The sequence below is a fragment of the Paramisgurnus dabryanus genome, chromosome 7 (assembly GCF_030506205.2).
Source record: "Paramisgurnus dabryanus chromosome 7, PD_genome_1.1, whole genome shotgun sequence".
Classification (NCBI taxonomy): Eukaryota; Metazoa; Chordata; class Actinopteri; order Cypriniformes; family Cobitidae; genus Paramisgurnus; species Paramisgurnus dabryanus.
Genome location: NC_133343.1, coordinates 25,208,998 through 25,229,327, shown reverse-complemented (window position 1 = coordinate 25,229,327; position 20,330 = coordinate 25,208,998). Strand labels below are relative to the sequence as shown.

The 20,330-nt window shown below is 38.3% G+C and overlaps 1 protein-coding gene across 1 annotated transcript in view; it reads right to left on the bottom strand.

Moving 5' to 3' along the window:
• Window positions 1–20,330, bottom strand: part of herc2 (HECT and RLD domain containing E3 ubiquitin protein ligase 2) — a 79,063-nt gene that overhangs the window by 9,016 nt on the left and 49,717 nt on the right. The window contains exons 52-80 of the mRNA XM_065272619.1: window positions 19,840–19,979; window positions 19,544–19,734; window positions 19,313–19,418; window positions 19,124–19,215; window positions 18,866–19,041; window positions 18,666–18,777; window positions 18,399–18,480; window positions 15,988–16,131; window positions 15,808–15,898; window positions 15,546–15,723; window positions 15,371–15,452; window positions 14,345–14,516; window positions 14,108–14,252; window positions 13,722–13,947; window positions 13,456–13,627; window positions 13,128–13,314; window positions 12,886–13,029; window positions 12,616–12,807; window positions 12,382–12,535; window positions 12,188–12,295; window positions 11,972–12,103; window positions 11,719–11,877; window positions 11,259–11,377; window positions 10,218–10,343; window positions 9,982–10,137; window positions 9,782–9,897; window positions 8,786–8,984; window positions 8,350–8,564; window positions 7,877–8,054 (exon numbers count right to left, since the gene is read on the bottom strand). Coding sequence (XP_065128691.1) covers window positions 7,877–8,054; window positions 8,350–8,564; window positions 8,786–8,984; window positions 9,782–9,897; window positions 9,982–10,137; window positions 10,218–10,343; window positions 11,259–11,377; window positions 11,719–11,877; window positions 11,972–12,103; window positions 12,188–12,295; window positions 12,382–12,535; window positions 12,616–12,807; window positions 12,886–13,029; window positions 13,128–13,314; window positions 13,456–13,627; window positions 13,722–13,947; window positions 14,108–14,252; window positions 14,345–14,516; window positions 15,371–15,452; window positions 15,546–15,723; window positions 15,808–15,898; window positions 15,988–16,131; window positions 18,399–18,480; window positions 18,666–18,777; window positions 18,866–19,041; window positions 19,124–19,215; window positions 19,313–19,418; window positions 19,544–19,734; window positions 19,840–19,979 — 4,294 coding nt within the window. The remainder of the gene's footprint in view (window positions 1–7,876; window positions 8,055–8,349; window positions 8,565–8,785; window positions 8,985–9,781; window positions 9,898–9,981; window positions 10,138–10,217; window positions 10,344–11,258; window positions 11,378–11,718; window positions 11,878–11,971; window positions 12,104–12,187; window positions 12,296–12,381; window positions 12,536–12,615; window positions 12,808–12,885; window positions 13,030–13,127; window positions 13,315–13,455; window positions 13,628–13,721; window positions 13,948–14,107; window positions 14,253–14,344; window positions 14,517–15,370; window positions 15,453–15,545; window positions 15,724–15,807; window positions 15,899–15,987; window positions 16,132–18,398; window positions 18,481–18,665; window positions 18,778–18,865; window positions 19,042–19,123; window positions 19,216–19,312; window positions 19,419–19,543; window positions 19,735–19,839; window positions 19,980–20,330) is intronic.

Below are 20,330 nucleotides of genomic sequence, written 5' to 3'. Positions count from 1 at the left end.
TTTAGGCGATAGACTTTGATGTCATACAAATGCATGCTTTTTGGCAAACATTTTGTTGGCGAAGTTTTCTTTTGCCAGTTACATAAACAGTCACATATTCTTCATAAAAATCCGACTCTAACGCGCATCATTTGTCTTATTTTTTCCGTGTACTTACAGTAGAAGAGACGTGATGTATGATAATCGAGTCTTATAACAAAATAATTCGCGAAGACCTTTGAAGAGACCGAGCGCATTTACGCAATATCATTAACTAGTTTATCTAATTTTACATTTAGTTCATTTTTGCATCTGAACGTTTTAATAGCTTTAACATGGTTGTGTTGCACTTTTCTGCATTACTGAACAGTAGGCTACTTTTTATATTATCATGTTTCCCTTTACATGGTATGAAACACGATAAAAAGTATGCAATGGTGTTTAATACATTTCACTGAGAATTTGTATAATATGTTATACTTTTGTACTAAGGAAATAAAATCATATTGTGAGTGTAAATATTCATAAATTGGAGGAGTTTCTGAGGTGTTTGTCATCGGCAAAATGTGCAGTTTCTTTGTTGCTGATTAAAAACCGTTGGCTATGTGATTGTTTAAAATTGACATTTTTTCTACTTATTATTAATTTATTTTTTGCCTACATTTACTCAAATAATATCAATGTGAAAATATAAGTAATTCATACTTCAAGTTTGGCGTAAAACTTACACATTTTTGATGTCAAATAGAAATAATAATAATTTGAAATATGCAATTATTACAGTTTAAAAAACTTAAATATATTACTCTGACCTTTTTAAATATATTGACTAAAATAATCTGTAAATGTAATACTTATATTATTAAGGCGTATACATCAAATAATATATGTACATTTTACACAAAATATCTGTTCTATTTTAAGTAATTTATTTTCCAACTAAAAAAATCGCATAACTGCATTAAGAGATTTTATTAAGTTACTTTAATCATTTATTTTAGAGATATTTACAAAGCCACTGAATCATTTTTAACACTGTGTACATTATGACCTTACGGTAGACTATTATTAAATGCATATAAATAAAAATATGTAAAACTAAATAAAACATTTATCATACACGGACTGTATGTAAGCATACGTTTTCTTGTTCGGTGCACGTGGGTTTAAATGCCGTTTTTCTAAAGAAGAATTTTAAAACTTTATTGGTGGTAGTTGAGAAGAATTCCTTTTTCCATTTCTAAATCATTTTGAGCGCAATATAAATATATCATATTTTTATTCTTATTATATAAGAATACGCAATTTTTACAACATTTTTAACATATGGAAAATATACGTTAAGCATGTTGTGTGAATTTCCTAATTACAAGCTTTTGATGAAATTTCACCAAAACTAAACGTGCATAAAAACATAAAAAAGTAATTTAAATAAGCGAAAAATCTTTTTTATGAGCTCAAAATGTTGAATATAATGTGCTATTGCTGAAAATTGCCCATCTCTAAAGGAGAATATTCATCTTTAAAGTTGAAGAAACAAAAAAGTACTGACAAGCATTCTCAAATATAGCCTATATATTCTGCAAGCACTCAGTTGAGAAGAATTCCTTTTTCCATTTCTAAATCATTTTGAGCGCAATATAAATGTATCATATTGTTATTCTTATTATATAAGAATACGCAATTTTTACAACATTTTTAACATATAGAAAATATACGTTAAGCGTGTTGTGTGTATTTCCTAATTATAAGCTTTTGATGAAATTGCACCAAAACTAAACGTGCATAAAAACATAAAAAAAATCATTTAAATAAGCGAAAAATCTTTTTTATGAGCTCAAAATGTTGAATATAATGTGCTATTGCTGAAAATTGCCCATCTCTAAAGAAGAATATTCATCTTTAAAGTTAAAGAAACAAAAAAGTACTGATAAGCATTCTCAAATATGTATATTCTGCAAGCACTCATTTATCCATAATGATGTAATTTATTTTTTAATAACATATTGTCGCTGTCGGGCAAAGATACTCTCTGGACACCAAGACCATGTCTATGGGTTCAAGAATAACAAAATATTGGCCATTTGAAACTCGAAAGTCATCACTTTATTTTGTCCCATTGTTTTCCATTTTGCGGGTGATAAAACTCCTGTGCACGTCGTTCAAATTCATTGACATTTTGTTCACTTGTAGTTTAGCAAGTATGTATAATACAATTTCAATAATGTTTTTACACTGCACATCGTCTGAGGAAATCCGAAGTTGCGTCGAGGGGAACCGACAGCCGCGACATCAGAGATTGTCACGTACCTACAGAAGGGTACCTGCAGCGATATCATTCTGGCTTGGTGGGATGTCAGCCAGCGAGAGTCCTCTGATTCTGACCTTGTTCTTTTACTCCTCAGAGTCTAAAACCAGGAGGGCATATTAAGTAGGCCCTATTCATTGTATTTTCATTTTAACAGAGCAGCTATGGTTGCGCGTTTCACACACCTCTCCAAACCACGTTGTTAACACTATGCTTGTTCGACTTCATGCGGCGCCACAAGAACCGACAGCCGGATGACGTCAGAGTACCGCGAGAATGATTCAAGAAATCATATTTCGCCTCGCTCTCGCGATACTGTGACGTCTTCCGGCTGTCGATTCTCGGGGCGCCGCATGAAGTCGAACAAGCCTATTGACAGCAGCAAAAGCTACGCATGCGCTTTTAACTTGTAAAACTCAAAGGTGTATGGGTAATGTAGTCTCTGCTCTCGGTGGGACGAATTAGGTAGCTTGCATTGTGAAGGGCGCTTTGAAAAGCGGCAGCGCAGCCAAATGATTAAATTAAGCCTCTGATTTAAACAGATGTGCAAATGAGCGTTCGGGTACGCTAGAAGTACGTTCTGGGCGCAGGGAGAGGTGGTGGTACGCAAGAGCTATATTTGGAAGTGGCGGTACTGAGTACTGGCGCCTACCGGCCCACATTAAAGCACTGGCGGTAGCAAAGGTAGACGGCCCTTTGAAAAGCAAAAGAAAGCTGATAAAAATGAGAAACCCACACTGAAATAAATTGGAGTAGGATTTAGGCTACTTAACAAAATCTAAACATTTTTCACTCAGAAAAGGCTAGTAAATATAAACAAAATTATCAGCAGCTTTAACTTTATTACTTTTTTAATTTTAATTCACTCTTTGTTTCAGCGATGTTTATAAATATACTATATTTTTGCATTTTGATTACAAACTGTTCTACACTGAAAAGAAACTAATGTAATCTTCATGATTTAATCACGTAAAACACAAGTCTAAACACAAGCACCACTTTTCTGAATGATGATAATCACAAACATCCCAGAGTTTGTAAACCAATTGTTTGTAAACATATTTAATGCTAACTACTTAAAAATTCAGAAAATATTTTTTACAGTGTATAAATAAAAAGACATGAAGGAAGTTAATTCCAAAATGTAATTAATTGTACATGGTTTAGCTGCTTGTTTTAGCAGCTACCAGTGACACAGAGTCAAGAAATTAAAAACCACCCACCCCTAGGTCTGCCAATTCTTTGCCAACCCCCAATGCTAATCGATCACCTCATCATCAGGGAATCAAAAGAAAACCGGTTTATCCAGTTTTCACCATCGCGTTGGGTTTTAATTTCAACCCTTGCAGTTTCTTTGTTAAAATGCAATTTAAGCAAATAGGCCTAATACATACGCTGTATGTTATTTTAAATGAATGTTTATAACTTATAAAATTAAGTGGATATCAGGTAACTTAATTTGACATATGTTGATATAACCTAGGCTCTTTTTGTTATGAAACATGTTCAATGGTTACAGTGCCTCATGGTGGGGTTGAACCCCTGGTTCAGTTTACCCCATCTGGTTCACTTTGCCCCACAGCCACCGTTTTGGAAAACTGCCTAGCTTAGTAATTCAGGCTAATCTTTAGCTAAATCATTCACATGGTTTTATACATTAGCCTATCACCAATATGTATGGTATAAATATTTAGACCTGGATAAATCTTGACATAACAGCCATTATACCTGGTATGTATACATTTTACTTTGATAGGATAAAAACTGTTTTTTTTTTTTTTTTAAATCATACTTTAATCATAACTCTTTAATTTGTCCTTCTCTTTAACATAGCCAAATATAAATTATGGTTGCTACCTGTATTTGTGGTCACACGGCTACAAATCTGTATGGTTGCCTAGATAAAGGGGGTGGGTCAACTTACCCACTGGCTCACTTTGCCCCACTCTCCCCTACTTGGTATTGAGAAACGGGCATTGTTTATCGAAGCCGGAGCGCGAGCTACAAACTACAGAGCGAGTGCGCGGGTGCACAATGGTGAAAGAGCAACACACGATGTAAATAACTAAACCAGTGCTCGCAGTACAGACACTTTATATTTTAGCGTACTGCGTACCTTCACTTTCTTTTGCGTGCCACCACTTCTCATGTTGCTGGTACTTTGCCTTAAAGAGTCAAAGGGCGTTTCTATGTGGCGCTGCGCAGACAGTTCGGCAACTAAGACATCAAAGTACCGCGAGAGCAAGTCGAAATGTTACAAATGGTCCGACTTTACCTTTGCTCTCGCGGTACTCTGATGTCATACGCCGACCAGTCAGCGCCGCACCATTTAAAGTCGAACACACAAAGCGTCAAGGCAGGGCCGCTGGAAGTCATTTTGAACAGGGGGTACTGTGAATTTTTTTAACCAAAAAACCTATGAGCCTATAGGCCTATTTAAAATACATTTTAAAAATAAATACATTGAGATTTACTACTTTATTGTCATATACACTTCAGGGCACACAGCCAGGGTCTGAAACACAGACATCATCAGTTCTCAGATGAATATGCGCTATTAATCAGAAGCAAAAATACTTATCCCAGGGGGAATTACTTTCGTTACAATTTACATACAACATATAATATTATAACAACATATAATATTAATTAAACTTCACAGTTTTCAATGTCCATGCGGACGAACATATTTTACTTTCGTTTTTAAGTTAAGATCACACGTCGATTAACAGATGTAAAATATTCTCACATTAACATACCTAGTATATTTTTATATAGATCTTTTTTTACTAAATAGTACTATTACTGTCTTTTTTAAACATATAAATAATTCATAATTTGAACAAAAATAATAATGGGTTTAGTTCTGATATTGTATACTTTATAAAGAAAAACATGGTGTATAATTACATTTTTAGAATAGGCTTTATATAAGGTTTGTACTGTAAAAATACTTTATTTGTTACAAACAAAAGATAAAGAATTTACAAACGTGTGGAGAGCCATTTCAGCACTTGGACAGCGAAATGTTTTTTTTAAAAGCATTACTTAAAATGTTTTCTCATCTCACCATATCTACAGGTGCAGAGTCATTATATACAATAAATCCGTTGGGTAGCATTTAAAAAAAAACATTTAAAAGTAGATGCATTTGTTTAAAGCAAAGCATTTATTTACTTAGCTACAGATGAAGCAGCTCTTTGCGCCTTCTAACGTCTCATAATTGGTCATCATTTATGTCCAAGAGACTCAATAATAATCTGTTACATTTTAATCCTTTAATTTTTCATATTAAAAAGCGTTTTTGTGCTGCTGCGCATCCATGTAATAAACAAACCCGCGTTGTCATTCCGTTAATACGCATATTATCAACGCGCTCTTTACTCGAACAGAAAAAACTCGCCTCGCGAATTGCGCCGGTTGTATAATAGAGATTCCAAAGTCTCTCATGAGCTAGAGGACTAATATCCAGGGAGTTCAGTATTTCTGTGTGGGCATGCATCAGGGAAAGGTGTGTGAGTCTTTTCTGGGTCATGGTGCTGCATACCAATGTCTTCAAAAGATGCAAGGCGGAGAAAGTGCGCTCGGATGAGGCCACGGATAGGCACAGTAATGAAATTAAAATCCAAAATACACGTAATAACCTACGTGTGTCAAAAATAATTTCCTAAAATATTCATAAGTAATATATCAATTGTGCAAAATATTTTAACCTAAAAAAAAATATATTTCTCGCCTTCCCGCGACCACGCGTCAAGGTCTGGAGGAAGATGATACCTGCCCGGATCCCACGCACGCATCTGCAGTTATATACATTTTACAAAACCAGTATTCATTAGATTTTAAGAACTTTTTTGCCACTTTTAAAACTGTAAAACTAAATAAAAAAGATATCATATGCCAAATAAGCATGTAAGCATATGTTTTCTTGTTCGCTCCACGCAACACGGGTTTAAACGCCGTTTTTTTTCTAAAGAATAATGTTTACACTTTATTGGTGGTGGTTGAGAATAATTTATATTGCTTGCAGAATAATGTATATTGCATTTTAGCGCAATATAAATGTATCATATTGTTATTCTTAAATTAAAGAATACTAATATATTTTTTACAACATTTTTAACTTTAAAACATACATATAAAGATGCTTTGTACAATAGCTTTGCTTCTGACAACAATTTTCTGTAATAAATCAGTAAATGAATCACAAAATGTGTTGAAAGTGGCGAATAAAATGCTTGTCAATTCAAACAAAGGTGTATAAAACCGCTTTAATTAACAATAACTAAACTGTGCTCTTTTGCATACCTCTACTTTTCTCATGTCTTTCTTTATACCACCTTTATCTTTTTAAAATCTTGCCACTTTTAGAAATTATTTGTTTGCATTTTTTGTATACTGCACACTTTATTTGCATCAACTATACCCATAATAACATTTTCTACGTTTTTCTTTCAATAAGGAAATCTGTTTATTGTTATGAATAACGGCTGAAAGGATTAAAAAAAATCATAACACTGACTGCCTATATGCGCAAGAAAGGTATTATTAAAGTTTTAAATATGTAAAACTAAATAAAGATATCATATGCCCACTGTACAGTATGTAAGCATAGGCCCATGTTTTCTTGTTCGCTCTGCGTGGGTTTAAACGCTATTTTTCTAAAGAATATTTTTTTAACTTTATTGGTGGTGGTTGAGAAGAATTCCTCTTTCCATATGTATAGCATTTTAGCGCAATATACATGTGTCATATTATTGTTCTTAATATATTAAGAACAATAATACTAATATATTTTTACAACATTTTTAACTTTAAAACATGTATTTTTATACCACATGAATCTCTTTAAAATATTAATACTTTTAGAAAAACGGACATAATTATTAATATTATAAACAAACAATGAAACGGTGTCAAAATTCGACAACACAAATAATTAAGATATTCATTGTAAATAGAGTTAAGGGTATTAGGCTCACACTAAATTCTTTGTTGCACTTAGTATAAATGCCCATTGCACGTACAGTCATCTTAATATATGTATGCGCTGTTATGCTGGCAAGAAGGGGTTGACGTCACTTTGCTGTTTTAATAGAAATATTAAATATTCAGCAATGCCCTTATTAACTTCTGGAAACAACCGCAATGACAACGCATATAAAAATGTAGTTTTTTATGCGCCACCTGGTGGATTTTCTGTGAAGCGAAACACATTAAGGGAAAAGGGAAAGTAGCCCCCCCGAAAACACTTGCAGAATTCTGCGTGACTCCGCGAGACGATTTGGCGAATGCCGCGGGAGAAAACGCGCGTTTTTAAAGGCCACATCTGTACTATGCAATGGAAAAGCGGCATTGTATTTACATTTGGTAGCAGTATGTACCTCTGCGGTATTAAAATTAACTATTTATGTGCAAAGGTGTGATTATTGAAAGGGTACCACCCCAGCAACAGCTAGGGACCTGTTTTAGTCACTGTTGTACACATTTTAGCAGTATGTGTATTTGTATTGTATGTACATTTTGTGTTCCTATCGCAATGCTCTACCAACTGAGCTACTCTGTGTGTACAGCAAGCATCTAACGCACCAGTTTTGGTTTAAGCTGGTCTTCACTGTCTCCATGACCCAGACGGCCATAGCGGCCCTTGCCCCACGTGTAGAGCTCTCCGCTGGCTGTGATGCAAGCGCTGTGGGCTCCACCGGCAGCAATGTCCACCACCTCCACCCCTCTCAGAGACTCAATCACACGTGGACGGTCACATGGGCTGAAAAAAGCAGAGCCGTACCAGTCACACACACTGTGCTTACAATCTGCTCAAGAAAATTAGTAGTAGTCTAGTGCACATATCTGAGAGGGTAATAACTTCTGGCTCCTAAGAATTACAACTACAACACGGTACCACCATTGTATTTTTTGGTGTGACATTTTATTTTTTTTATTTTTTGGGTTTAAAAAAAATACAGTGTGGATAAAACAACACTGATAGTTAAATACAGAGAAAGCCACTGTAAAGGTGACCGCACTAAACATTAGTGGTAAACACAGTATGGAGGCCTGACCTTCTGTTGCCATGGCCCAGTTTTCCATCTTCAGCTTCTCCCCAAGAGTAGAGTTCACCTTCAGAGGAAAGAGCCAAGCAGTGTTTCCCTCCTGAGTTCACAGCCACCTTCCGGATAAAAACATGTTGGATTGACTCCAGCAGGGTCGGGGTGGAGACCGACTCGGTGCCTCCGATTCCCAGCCGTCCACCTGCACCATATCCAGTAGCATAGAGCTGAGGAGAGCACCACAGGGTACACAGAAGTATTAAACATAAACCAATGTGGCATATTCAGCAATTTATATGACGCATCAGGTAAAAAATTAAGTAAATTAATGTATATTTCGCTCATATTGATATAAACAGTACAATTGGGTATTACTGGTGTTCTTGTAGCAGCATAACATACTTTACAAAAATCTTGGTGTGGAAAATGTAATCCGTGGATATCTTACTTTCCCATCGGCAGTGACGGCAAATAGGGTCTGCTCTCCACCGATAAGTTGCACAGGTCGCAGTGTAGCTAGTGCTTCTGTTGGTGTGGGAACTTTGACCTTTGCACCTTCAATACCACCTAACTGACCCCGGTGGTTGTGACCCCAGCCATAGATGGTCCCACTGCCGCCCGCTGAGAGCGTCCAATCATCTGGCCGCCTACAGAAAAGCAAATTATTACATTTATACATTTGGCAGATGCTTTTAGCAAGCAATTTTTCAGTGCATTTAAAGGGATAGTTTGGCCGAAAATGAAAATTACCCCATCATTTACTCACCCTCAAGTCATTGGAGATACAGAAGTCTATCATTTTTCAGACAAATACATTTCCAGTTATTTTAGAAAATGTCCTAGCGTTTCCAAGCTTGTTAACAGTTAGAAATGGGGTACAGTTCCTAGCTAGTTATTATAGTTCATAACTTTTTAAATAAGGATATTTTTCTAAAAAAAAAAAAAAAGGGCCTGTATTTATCCCCCTGGAGCGGTTTGGATTAATTTGTGAAGGATGGATTTACATTATTTGGGCTTGAAGGAAGTAGACCCAATTTTTAACGGTTTAAAAGCTTGAAAGAGCTAGGACATTTTCTAAAATAATTCAAAATGTGTTCCTCTAGAAGATGATTGACTTATGCATCTCGGATGGCTTGAGATGGCTGAGGTATTGGAACAAAATATAACATCTAGGGACGGTTTCCAGGACAGGGATTAGACTAATCCTAGATTAAGTTAAATGTAAGAGCTAACCAAACTGAAAACAACTTGCACTGACATATCTTAAAATACATCAGTACCATTTGTTTTGCCTCAAAATGCACACAAGTAATATTTTTATTAAGGCATGTTTCTTAAAACTAGTTTCATGTTTCTTAATTAAACTATGGTCTAGTCCTGGATTAAGCTAATCCCTGTCCGGGAAACCACCCCTTAGACCAAACTCAAACATCTAATAATGTACCTGTTCATCCACTGAACCAGCTGTTCATCCTGCTCTCTCTTGAACAAGTCATGACTCTCGTGAAGCGTGTTCATGTTCTCGTGATCTGCCATAAGCTCCCGGACTTTCTTTGCAACCTGGTGGGATGGACACATTGGACGGTGTTATTAGCTCTCATTCTAAAATTATGCAAAACATGTTCAGTCTTTTAGAAAGCCCACCTCATCCAGGAAAGCTCGGGGCAAAGGGGTCCTCTTGTCGAGAGCCACCGACACCCTGGAAGCGGTGCAGTAACGGCGAAACCAGGCCCATTTGTGTGTCTCGGCACAACAAGGGAGAGTGTCCAACTCCAGATCGCACGCAAGTGCCACCAACACCTATTAAGGACAAAAAAGTACATTACTTCTAGAGACAATTCACAGAATGAGCTCTATATATGTCTGAACTGGAGACACACCTTGAAGAAAGGGCTATGGAGAAGTTGTTTGCCTCCACGAACAATGGGTTCTTCATACTCATACTGTCTCTGTAATGCTTCAGGAAGTCCTTTCACCAGAGCAGCGAGTGCACTTCCGGTGAAACTCTACAAAACAATTTCAGTCTATTTTAGCCTATTAAATATATTAATAATACATTGTATTCTGGCAAAAAGTCAATAAAAAAAAAATTCTAGTAAGAAGAAACGAATTAAAGTCATACACATCACATTTTCCCCCATACTTAAAGGAAAACACCACAGCTTTTCAATATTTAGCATGTTCTTACCTCAACTTAGACAAATACATCGCTATCTTTTTCAATGCATGCGCTTAATCTTTGTACAGCGCGTCGTGAATGTGTTAGCATTTAGCCTAGCCTATTCATTCCAAAGGATCCAAAACAGGGATGAATTTAGAAGCCACCAAACACTTCCATGTTTTCCCTATTTAAAGACTGTTACACAAGTAAGTATGGTGGCACAAAATTAAAAAAGTGGTGCAAACTAAGTGCTCATCCGCCATACAATATAGTTCTCATTTTTATCCGCTTAAAAAAATCGCCACGTTTTATTTTGTGCCACCATACTTACTTGTGTAACAGTCTTTAAATAGGGAAAACATGGAATTCTTTCGTGGCTTCTAAATTCATCCCTCTTTGGATCCTAAGAAACGAATGGGGCTAGGCTAAATGCTAACACATTCAGGCAATGCTGTGCAAACATGAAGTGAAAGCATTGAAAAAAGATGGGTATGTATTAATTTGTCTAAGTTGAGGTAAGAACATAGTAAAATATTGAAAAACGGTGGTGTTTTCCTTTAAGATGTTACAACTTACAAAGAAAGATCATAGTATTACCATTTTTTTTAATCCAGTTGTCACGGTAATTCAAAAAGTGCTATGGTATTAGCATGTTAACTCTGTGGGACGCCGGCTTGGAGTCCATTGCAGACCTCTATTATGTAAGATTATACAGTACATTTAAATACACATATGTGGGTGTATACGTGAATGAACTGACCACAGAGCGGGGCTCTCCTTCAGGGTCTCCTAAAAGCCGGTTGATGTTGATCGACTGGCCATATTCAGTAGTCAGCAGCTTACGTAACCTCTGCAGGGCCCACATGCGATGACCAGCCGCTGAAAAAAAAGGACAGAAAAATAAACATTAGAAAAACTGAAATAATTTGTAAACTTGGATTTCACAGACTAGGTCACATTTATGTGAACTATAAGTCTAATGATGAGTTTAGGAGCATCAAAGTTTGATTTCAATTATTGATTTCAATATTTTACTCAGCCATATTAAAGATATCAAGGTTATATCTCACTAAATGCTCTTTACGTTATGTATGATGACTTTATGTCAAAAACGATGATGGCTTTAGCTGGGTTTTCAAATGATGCATCTGAATGCAGTACTTCATAAAACAGCCTAGTCTTGTATATTTAATCTTTCTTTCAGGGGTTTATGTCCTTACCCAAGGCGCTGAGTTGGGCACAGGCAGCCAGTGATGCCGCCAACCTCGGCACGATGCTGCGATTCGAAGCGAAATTCAGACGGAAGTCCAGAAGACACGTTACCAGATCCATAGAGGGGCAGGACAGAATACAGCGGTCGGAGAGGAGATCTTTAGGACCTGGGGAAGTTTGTTTGAAGATCAACCATTTCAGAATATCACATTGCAGCAAAAAATATTTATCAGTGAAAAACTGTGTCATAATTTGACATACCAGCAGCAGGCATGATGGGATAGACAGTGAAGCGCCACCCCCAGCCGTTGACAGAGCCATCGCTGGTGAACTTCCATTTCAGCTCATCTCCTGGGATCCTCAACTCACTGGACCAATCAGACCACTCACGACCTAAAAGAAAGAAAAATAAAGATACTGTAAGTATGTAACAACCACCAGACCAAAGATCCAAGATTGAGATGTGAAGTGCGTCACCTGAACGAACGGACACGATCCGGTTGGCTCCATCCATGATGGTAAGGGGGTCGTGCCTTCGTTCTGTTGAACACTGCCGATCAAACTCTACCCTCAGTCCTTCAGCACCTAAAAAAAAAAAGATGTATCATAATTTTATGTGAAATGTTATGCATTTTCCTCTAATTGTGCTGATAAAGAAATATGGAGGTAACCTGGTATCTTCACAGTTCCGCTAGTAGATGTATCATCAGTATAAGGGTGGCTGCTCTCCACCACCACTGGCTGAGACGACAGACGCCCGCTTTGAGAGTCCGTGGCCACGTCCTCTAGTTCAGTCACGCATAACTCCAAAAGCATATCTGCCACCTGCGTGCCCACAAACGTATAAGAATAGACCATCTCCAAAGAAACATTAAACTATTCTTACTAAAAGATTTGGTTCATACCTGCGGGTAGGCCGTACCCATGCCGGACAACACGGCAGAAAGCACCTCTTTGCCTTTATCACCCGACCGCACAGACACAGCCAGTTTCAAAAGGTCCACCATCACACGCGTGTCATCGGGGATAAGCAGGCTGGTGAACTCATCCAGATATTGTGGCTCCGGGCCCGCCGCTTTACTTTGGCTCTCAGAGTCCTGTGACAATAAATCAAATCAGCTCAAATGATCGAGGTTCCCTATAAATCTGTCTGACTGCCTGTATGTCTTGCTGACCTCTTTGGTTTTGGTCATAGTCTCAGCGATGATGCTAGCAGCACCAGGGTCGTCTGTCACTGGGATGAACGGCCGAGAGGAGGCGGAGGCAGCAGAAGGGGTCACAGCCGATGAAGGTGTAGTGGCATCCTCAGACGTGGTCACCTGGAGACCACACAACATCATATGACGCTATTAGCATAACTGCTCGCCAATTAAATAAATAAAGGAAGTGAAGCACGTCTGAATGCATAGTTCCTCACATCTCCTCTTTTGCTGTCCATCCAAGGGTGCGGGCTGACCCGCTCTTCTGTCTCTGAGAGCAACGCTGGTCCTTCAGCCTCACAGGGGCTAGAAGCTGATGAACAGTCTGAAGGGGGTACAGGAGAGCTGGAGGGACACTCCAGAGGCATCATGCAAGCGGGCATCAATGCTTCCACCACTGCATCCCTGCATACACATTACTTCAGTCACACATGTCCAACTCGGTAAACCAATGCCAGACAATTGACAGGTTACTTGCTGACTACTTTTATGGGGTGAAATTTTACTTTTATAAGCAAACGTGGGTAGAAAAGATGATATACATACCTGGCATACATGATCTGCAGGGCAGAAAGCACATGGGACAAGGCCTGTTGTTTGGACAGATTGCCGTCCAGCGAGAGCAGGATCTTTGCCAGAGACGGCCTGTTGGGCTTCACACTATTCCCGCCATTGATCTTATTACTGAGTAAAGATGGGTCACTATCTGATGGCACACCTGCAAAACAAACGACACCCCCAAACATTGATTAACAACAACGGGTTCTGGCACACACAGCAACAGAAAGCAATAAAGATAAAGCAGCATTTACCAAGATAAGAAGCTCCGAGGGAATCACGGGCAGTCTGGAAAAGGACGGGCTCGTGAACGGAAGGCGTGGTGACGTCCACGGTGGTCCAGGCCACACTGTGGGAAGAGCCACAAGCTACACGAGTGATCTTTTGCCCCTCCAGGCCCTGCACAAGCGTGGGCTTTCTGTTGACCGTAGTTGTGCCATTCCCCTGCTGCCCATGGTCATTATCCCCCCATGCATACACCTACACAAACAACATTTCCTTATTTGAGCAAAAAGGCGAATAGCTTTATCAACAGGAAGTGAATGTTTTTACTACACATCATCAGTTGTTTAATGTGCCAATATACTGTTAACTTTGCTTGTTATTGTAAGCACGCCTGATGGGTACAAACACGCCCCACCTGTCCAGTTTCTGTGACGGCCAGGCAATGCAAAGCCCCTACGGCCACGTGAATGATCTTCTTCCCACGCAGCCCTTCCACCATCTGAGGTTTGCGCACATGCACGTCCGTGCCGTGACCCAGCCGAAAGTAATCTCCCTTACCCCTGCACAACATGAGAGCATAAGAGCTTGCAATATTCGGGGAAACTGATTGTATGAATTGTATCAAATGGTATATCAGTTAAAATATTCGTACCAGGTCCAGACGACTCCAGATTTGGTAAGGGCGAGGGAGAATTGAGCTCCACATTCAATCTGACAAACTGCTTGCCCGTTCAGCCGCTCGATGTTCTGGGGAATGTTACAGCCCTCGCTCCCACCACGACCCAGCTTGCCAAAATCTCCATCACCCCATGAGAACACCATTCCTGGAAAACATACACAAATACCTGCATCAACACAGTGCATGTGTTTTCCTTACATAGGTTTGCGGTCAAAGTTCAGGGTTAATGGGACACTCCACTTTTTTTAAAATAGGCTTATTTTCCTGCTCCCCTAGAGTTAAACAATTGAGTTTTACCGTTTGGAATCGGCTCAGCTGATCTCCGGGTCTGGCGGTACCACTTTTAGCATAGCTTAGCATAATTCATTGATTCTGATTAGACCATTAGCATCGTGCTATATTTTTCCTATTTAAAACATCGTAGTCACATTGTGTACATCGAAAATAGTCCCCAGCTATTGAAAGTTACCAAGGGGACAATTTTCGGGCACTGCGTAATAACATTGCGCCTGCTGCACCCATAGTACGGCAGCAAAGTCCTTGATTATTACGCCAGAATGAGAGTATAGTTCCTAGCAATATCTGCCTAGAAAATCGCAACTTAATTTTCTGTCATTTCTAGTACATGAAGTAACTACAGAAGAGTCAAGTTTTAAATAAAAAAAAAAATTAAAACTCTTTGGTTATTTTTGAGCACGATGCTAATGGTCTAATCAGATTCAATGAATTATGCTAAGCTATGCTAAAAGTGGTACCGCCAGACCGGCTAAATAAATTTCAAATCGCTAAAACTCAATTGTTTAACCCTAGGGGAGATGGAAAATAAACCTTTATTTTTTTCAAAAAAAGTGGAGTGGCTCTTTAATGTTACGTTAAAACAGTGTACGACTTCTAACCCCATCACCTATAAGATTGTCTAACTAGGGAATAATTCTAAAGAGTTCATTTTTATTTTCACGTTGAAGACCCCACACTACATGCAACAAAATCATGTTTTACCTTCATCAGTAAGGGCCAGAGTTTGGGCATCTCGACTTCCACATGCCACCTGGACCACACGATGACCCAATAGCACCTTGACCTGCAAACCAAACGCACAGAAGCTTGATCTAGGGCACAAAACATTAAATAACACTTTAAACTGATCACGGTGTGTTTAAAGTTAAACTAATACCAGTTTGGGTCTCAGTTGAGTGGTGTTATCGCCATGACCCAGACGCCCGTATTCCCCCAAACCCCAGCTGTACAGCTCTCCACTGGATGTGATGGCTGCACTGTGTGAGCTGCCGCAGGCGATATCTCGAATTCGTTTAGTCTTGAGTGCCTCGATTAGCCGTGGCTTATCGCAGTTCCTGGTGGGAAAACAAGATTTATCTCATTAGTTACTTATGCAAAGTGTTGCACATAGTGTATTCCTGTTGATATGAACAACCTACATCCGGCTAAAGTGCCCAAGCTTTCCATCATCACCTTCACCCCATGAAAACACCTTCCCATCTACAGTCAAGGCCATGGCATGTCTTCCACCTGCGGAAGAGCGTGACCAAAAGAATCATGTTAAACGGGAAGTTCTGAGGTTTGAGATGTTTCCTTTAAAATAAGAACAAGGGTCAGACCTGAGTGTACAGCAACTTTCTTCACCACATAGTTGCTTAGGGCAGATATCTGGCGTGGTATGGGGATTGTTCCACTTGATAGCCCTAAACCAAGCCGTCCGTTCGTGGCCTCTCCACAAGCATACACTTTACCTTCAGCAGTCACTGTAAAAATATGAATAAACTTTACAGTAAAATAAAACGAAGCATCTAATTCAAGAGTTAAACTGTTAATAACACTGATAGATATAATATTTGGTAAAATTTTATCATGTTTAAAGTAGTGCTGGGCATAGATTAATCTACAACCCCAAATCAGAAGAAGTTGGGACACTGTAGAAATTGTGAGTAAAAAAGGAATGGAATAATTTACAAATCTCATAACCTTATATTTTATTCACAATTGAATATAAATAACAATCAAATGTAGAAAGTGAGACATTTTGAAATGTCATGCCAAATATTGGCTCATTTTGGATTTCATGAGAGCTACACATTCCAAAAAAAGTTGGGACAGGTAGCAATATTATGCATGTATACATAATATGTGAGTTTGCTGTGTGTAAATATTATGCAAAAAATTACTTTTATTTTGTATGAGATTAATCTAGATTAATCTATGCCCAGCCCTAGTTTAAAGCTATGTAGTGCCGCAGGGATGACATATTGTTTTATTTTTGACAATTATAATGTCTTGCCCAACAACTTCAAAATTCAGACAATTTGCATTTATCAGTGAAGATTAAGTGTAAATGGGTTTACTAGAAATATACAAAGTCAAATTTTGTTAAAAGTTCAAGATTGCTGGACAAAACGTGCAAGTGTCATAAACTTTTGGATTATCGCAAAAAATAAACTCTGTGTTTAACATAAGTCTATGGGAAAAATCTATGGGTTATTTTGCGACGGAGCCAGTGTCCCACTAACTTTGGGTTGGCCTACAAAATACGTCATCCCTCCAGCACTCTATTGAAAAATAAAAAAGCACACCAGTGGCTGCACATTAAAGCAAACTTTCCTTATATTTTATGCATTTAGTCTCTTTCAAGTTATGCATTCTGCATAAGCTTTAATCTGAAGCTAATGTATGACTTACTTTTAGATTTAATTTGAAAAGATAACATAAAAATTTAAATTGTGTCATCATTTGTTCATTCATTTGTTCTGCTGAACACAAATGAAGATATTTGGTAAAAGGTCAATAACCAAACAAATCTGGGGCACCATTCACTTCAATAGTAGGGATGTCCCGATCTCTATTTTTGTGCTCCCGATCAGAGTAATTTCATTTTGAAGATCGACCACAAACGAGTCCCTATCAGATACTTGGATGTTCCCAGTGCTAGGTGCACACCTAAAGTATGTTAAAGGGATAGTTCACCCAAAAAAGAAAATTCTGTCATCATTTACTCACGCTCATGTTGTTACAAAACCCTCATAAATTTCTTTGTTCTGATGAACACAAAGGAAGATATTTTGAGAAATGTTTGTAACCAAATCGTTTGTGGACCCCATTCACTTCCATAGTAGAAAAAAAATAATACTATGGAAGCAAACGGGGTCCACGAGCGGTTTGATCAAAAACATTTCTCAAAATATCCTCCCTTGTGTTCATCAGAACAAAGACATTTATACAGGTTTGTAACAACATGAGGGCGAGTAAATGACAGAATTTTAATTTTTGGGTGAACTGTCCCTTTAAGGTTATTAAATCAACCCAGGATATGTAATCAAATACTGTTCTCTTCAGTTTTATGTATTGTTTGATATGTAAACAATAAAAACATACTTTCTCTTATTTTTTATTATTTGATTATGTAGCCTAGTATTAATTAACAATTCAGCTAAGTAGAACCACAGCATTATAGTAAAACTAGTCAATTTTAGGAAACATGACCAACAGAAATCGTAGTCAAATCAGTTTCTACATACAGTATTAGAATAGCAGATTACAGTAAAACCTCAAAAACAAACTAGAATGGCAAGGCAGTCTGTTTTCAAATAAGTTTACAAGCCTATAAGGCGGCAGCAACATTGCATTATTTAGAAATGCCTCAAAACTAAACACCCCACCAGTCGATACACACAGCCGATCCCAATCTGTTTAAAAAGCTGTGATCAGGCCCCAATACAAATCCTTTTTGATTGGCTCGCACCATCCCTATTGAATATTACTTTTTTTTTACTATGGAAGTCAATGGTGCCCCAGGTCTGTTTGGTTAAAATGTCCTTCAAAATATCCTCCTTTATATTCAGCAAGACATAGAAATAGAAACAGGTTTGGAATACGGTTACTTAATGATGACAAAACTTTCATTTTTCAGTGAACTATCCCTTTAATTACAGTGAATTTCAACCTGATACTTTATCAAGGTTCACCTTTTCTTTTACACAAAGACTTGCAGGTGCACATTTAATACACAATAACTCACCAGCAAACAGACTTTTAGAGCCTCCAGCCACCTGCACTACATTCAGAGCAGACAAGGTCTCGGAGAACGATGGGACTTTTATCTGAGACACAATATAATACACAAGGTGAAACATTTCAACTGTGATTTGTCTTTTTAAAAGATTTAAAGCTATATCTAACAGAAAGGTTATACTACCGAACAACAGGGCCATTACAGAAAATGTTTCTTATAAAATGGGAAAATTCTACAGATTCGAAAATGTTTGCAGTTTTACACATTACTGACCTTGGACCCCTTAAGTCCTCCAAGCTGATCTTTATCATTGAGTCCCCAAACAAAGACTTTGGTTCTAATGGTTGCAGCAGACTCTAGACCAGAAGATCTCTTTCTGGAAAGACTGTTTTGAGAAACAAAAAGACTGCTTATGCCTGAAACAGGTGAATTAAAAGCTTTGCAATCCACCAGTGCATTGAACCATCACACACCTCCCAGTTGCAGTCTTGTCATCTTCCTCCTCCTCATTGTCAGATGCCAGGAAAGGCACGGTTGCCAGATCTTCATCCTCAGCGCGAACGCGGCCCATTATACTTAAGCCGTGGATCTTGCAGTCAATACCTGAACTCCTGCACTGTTTTATGGCGATCTCAATATACCTATGATACTAAACAAACCCACAAACAAACAAACATGATATAATAAAAGAGGCCAAAGAAAGGCATTTGTGAAGTCCATTTCAAACCAACCTCTGTGCAGTCATTGAGTAAAGATACAGCAGTATCTGTAGGATTGATATTGATGGTCTTTAACTCGATCAGGTTATTCAAAGAGCTTCCACCTATAAGAAAACCACAATTGACAAAGGTACCCACATAAAAAATATCAACCAATGACCTGAGAGCATTCAATTGCATATTTGTCAATGTTTTTTTTACCTGATACCACCACTAGAGAAGGCATGTAGCTACTGTCAGCTGGGTCCACGATCATTTTTAGTCTGTGAACCAGAATATCTGGGAAAAGCTCCAACCTGATCCAGTGCTGTTAAAAAAAAAAGGGGTTAAAACAACACCAGCCAGCACGATCAGTGCAAATGATCACTTTTGTAGACATTATAATCAAACTGAAGCGTAAATAAATGTGAACACATTTGTTTTTGGACTAACCTTGCCCTGAGAGCCCGATGACTGCCAGCATTGCTCTCCGCAGTCTATGAGCCGAGATGCCTGGTTGATGGAGGACGAAACGCTGAGGTTCTTCACCACTCTGGACCACTCGTCGATCAGCATGCCACGCTGACTGCTGTGATGCCTCTTCAGTTGCTTACCTGAACGCCCACTGAATGTGGGTGACTGACCTAAGGGTCAGAGTTCATGGGTTATCTCAAAGAGCACAGAAACAAATGGAGACTTGGTATTTGAATATTTTGCACTTCGAGTTTTGTAACGAGTTTGAGACCGACCTGGTTCGTTGATTCGTCCGAATGAATGTCTGAGGTTGTGTTTACGGGTTTTGAAGCAGCTCTCGCAAAAATCAAAGTCATCACAGCCTCGACACTTAAACCTGGGCCCGTTTATGGGGAACATCTGACATCCATCACACCTAAAGTCACAGGTAAAAAAGTAAAGCTAGGATGCTTTTGTTATTTTTTTATGCTTTTGTTTGTCTGCACGTAGCCTCTTATGGAACGGCTGAAATTCCACAAGGGGGCGCATTTGTTCCTCAGACGTTGCACAATAAACATGACATCCAAATATATTCATTATAAATCATGAATGAAAAGTGAGATTCGAACGAATGTCTGTTAGTGAACTTATTGTATACACTATTTATATCGTAATTCGGTCAGAAACGTCAAGATTGTGAGATGAACAAATCGTTTTGGATTAAAAGGCTTGGATATTCCATTTCCTTGGACTTTTGGGGATTTATGAACAATTTGTTTTGGACAAT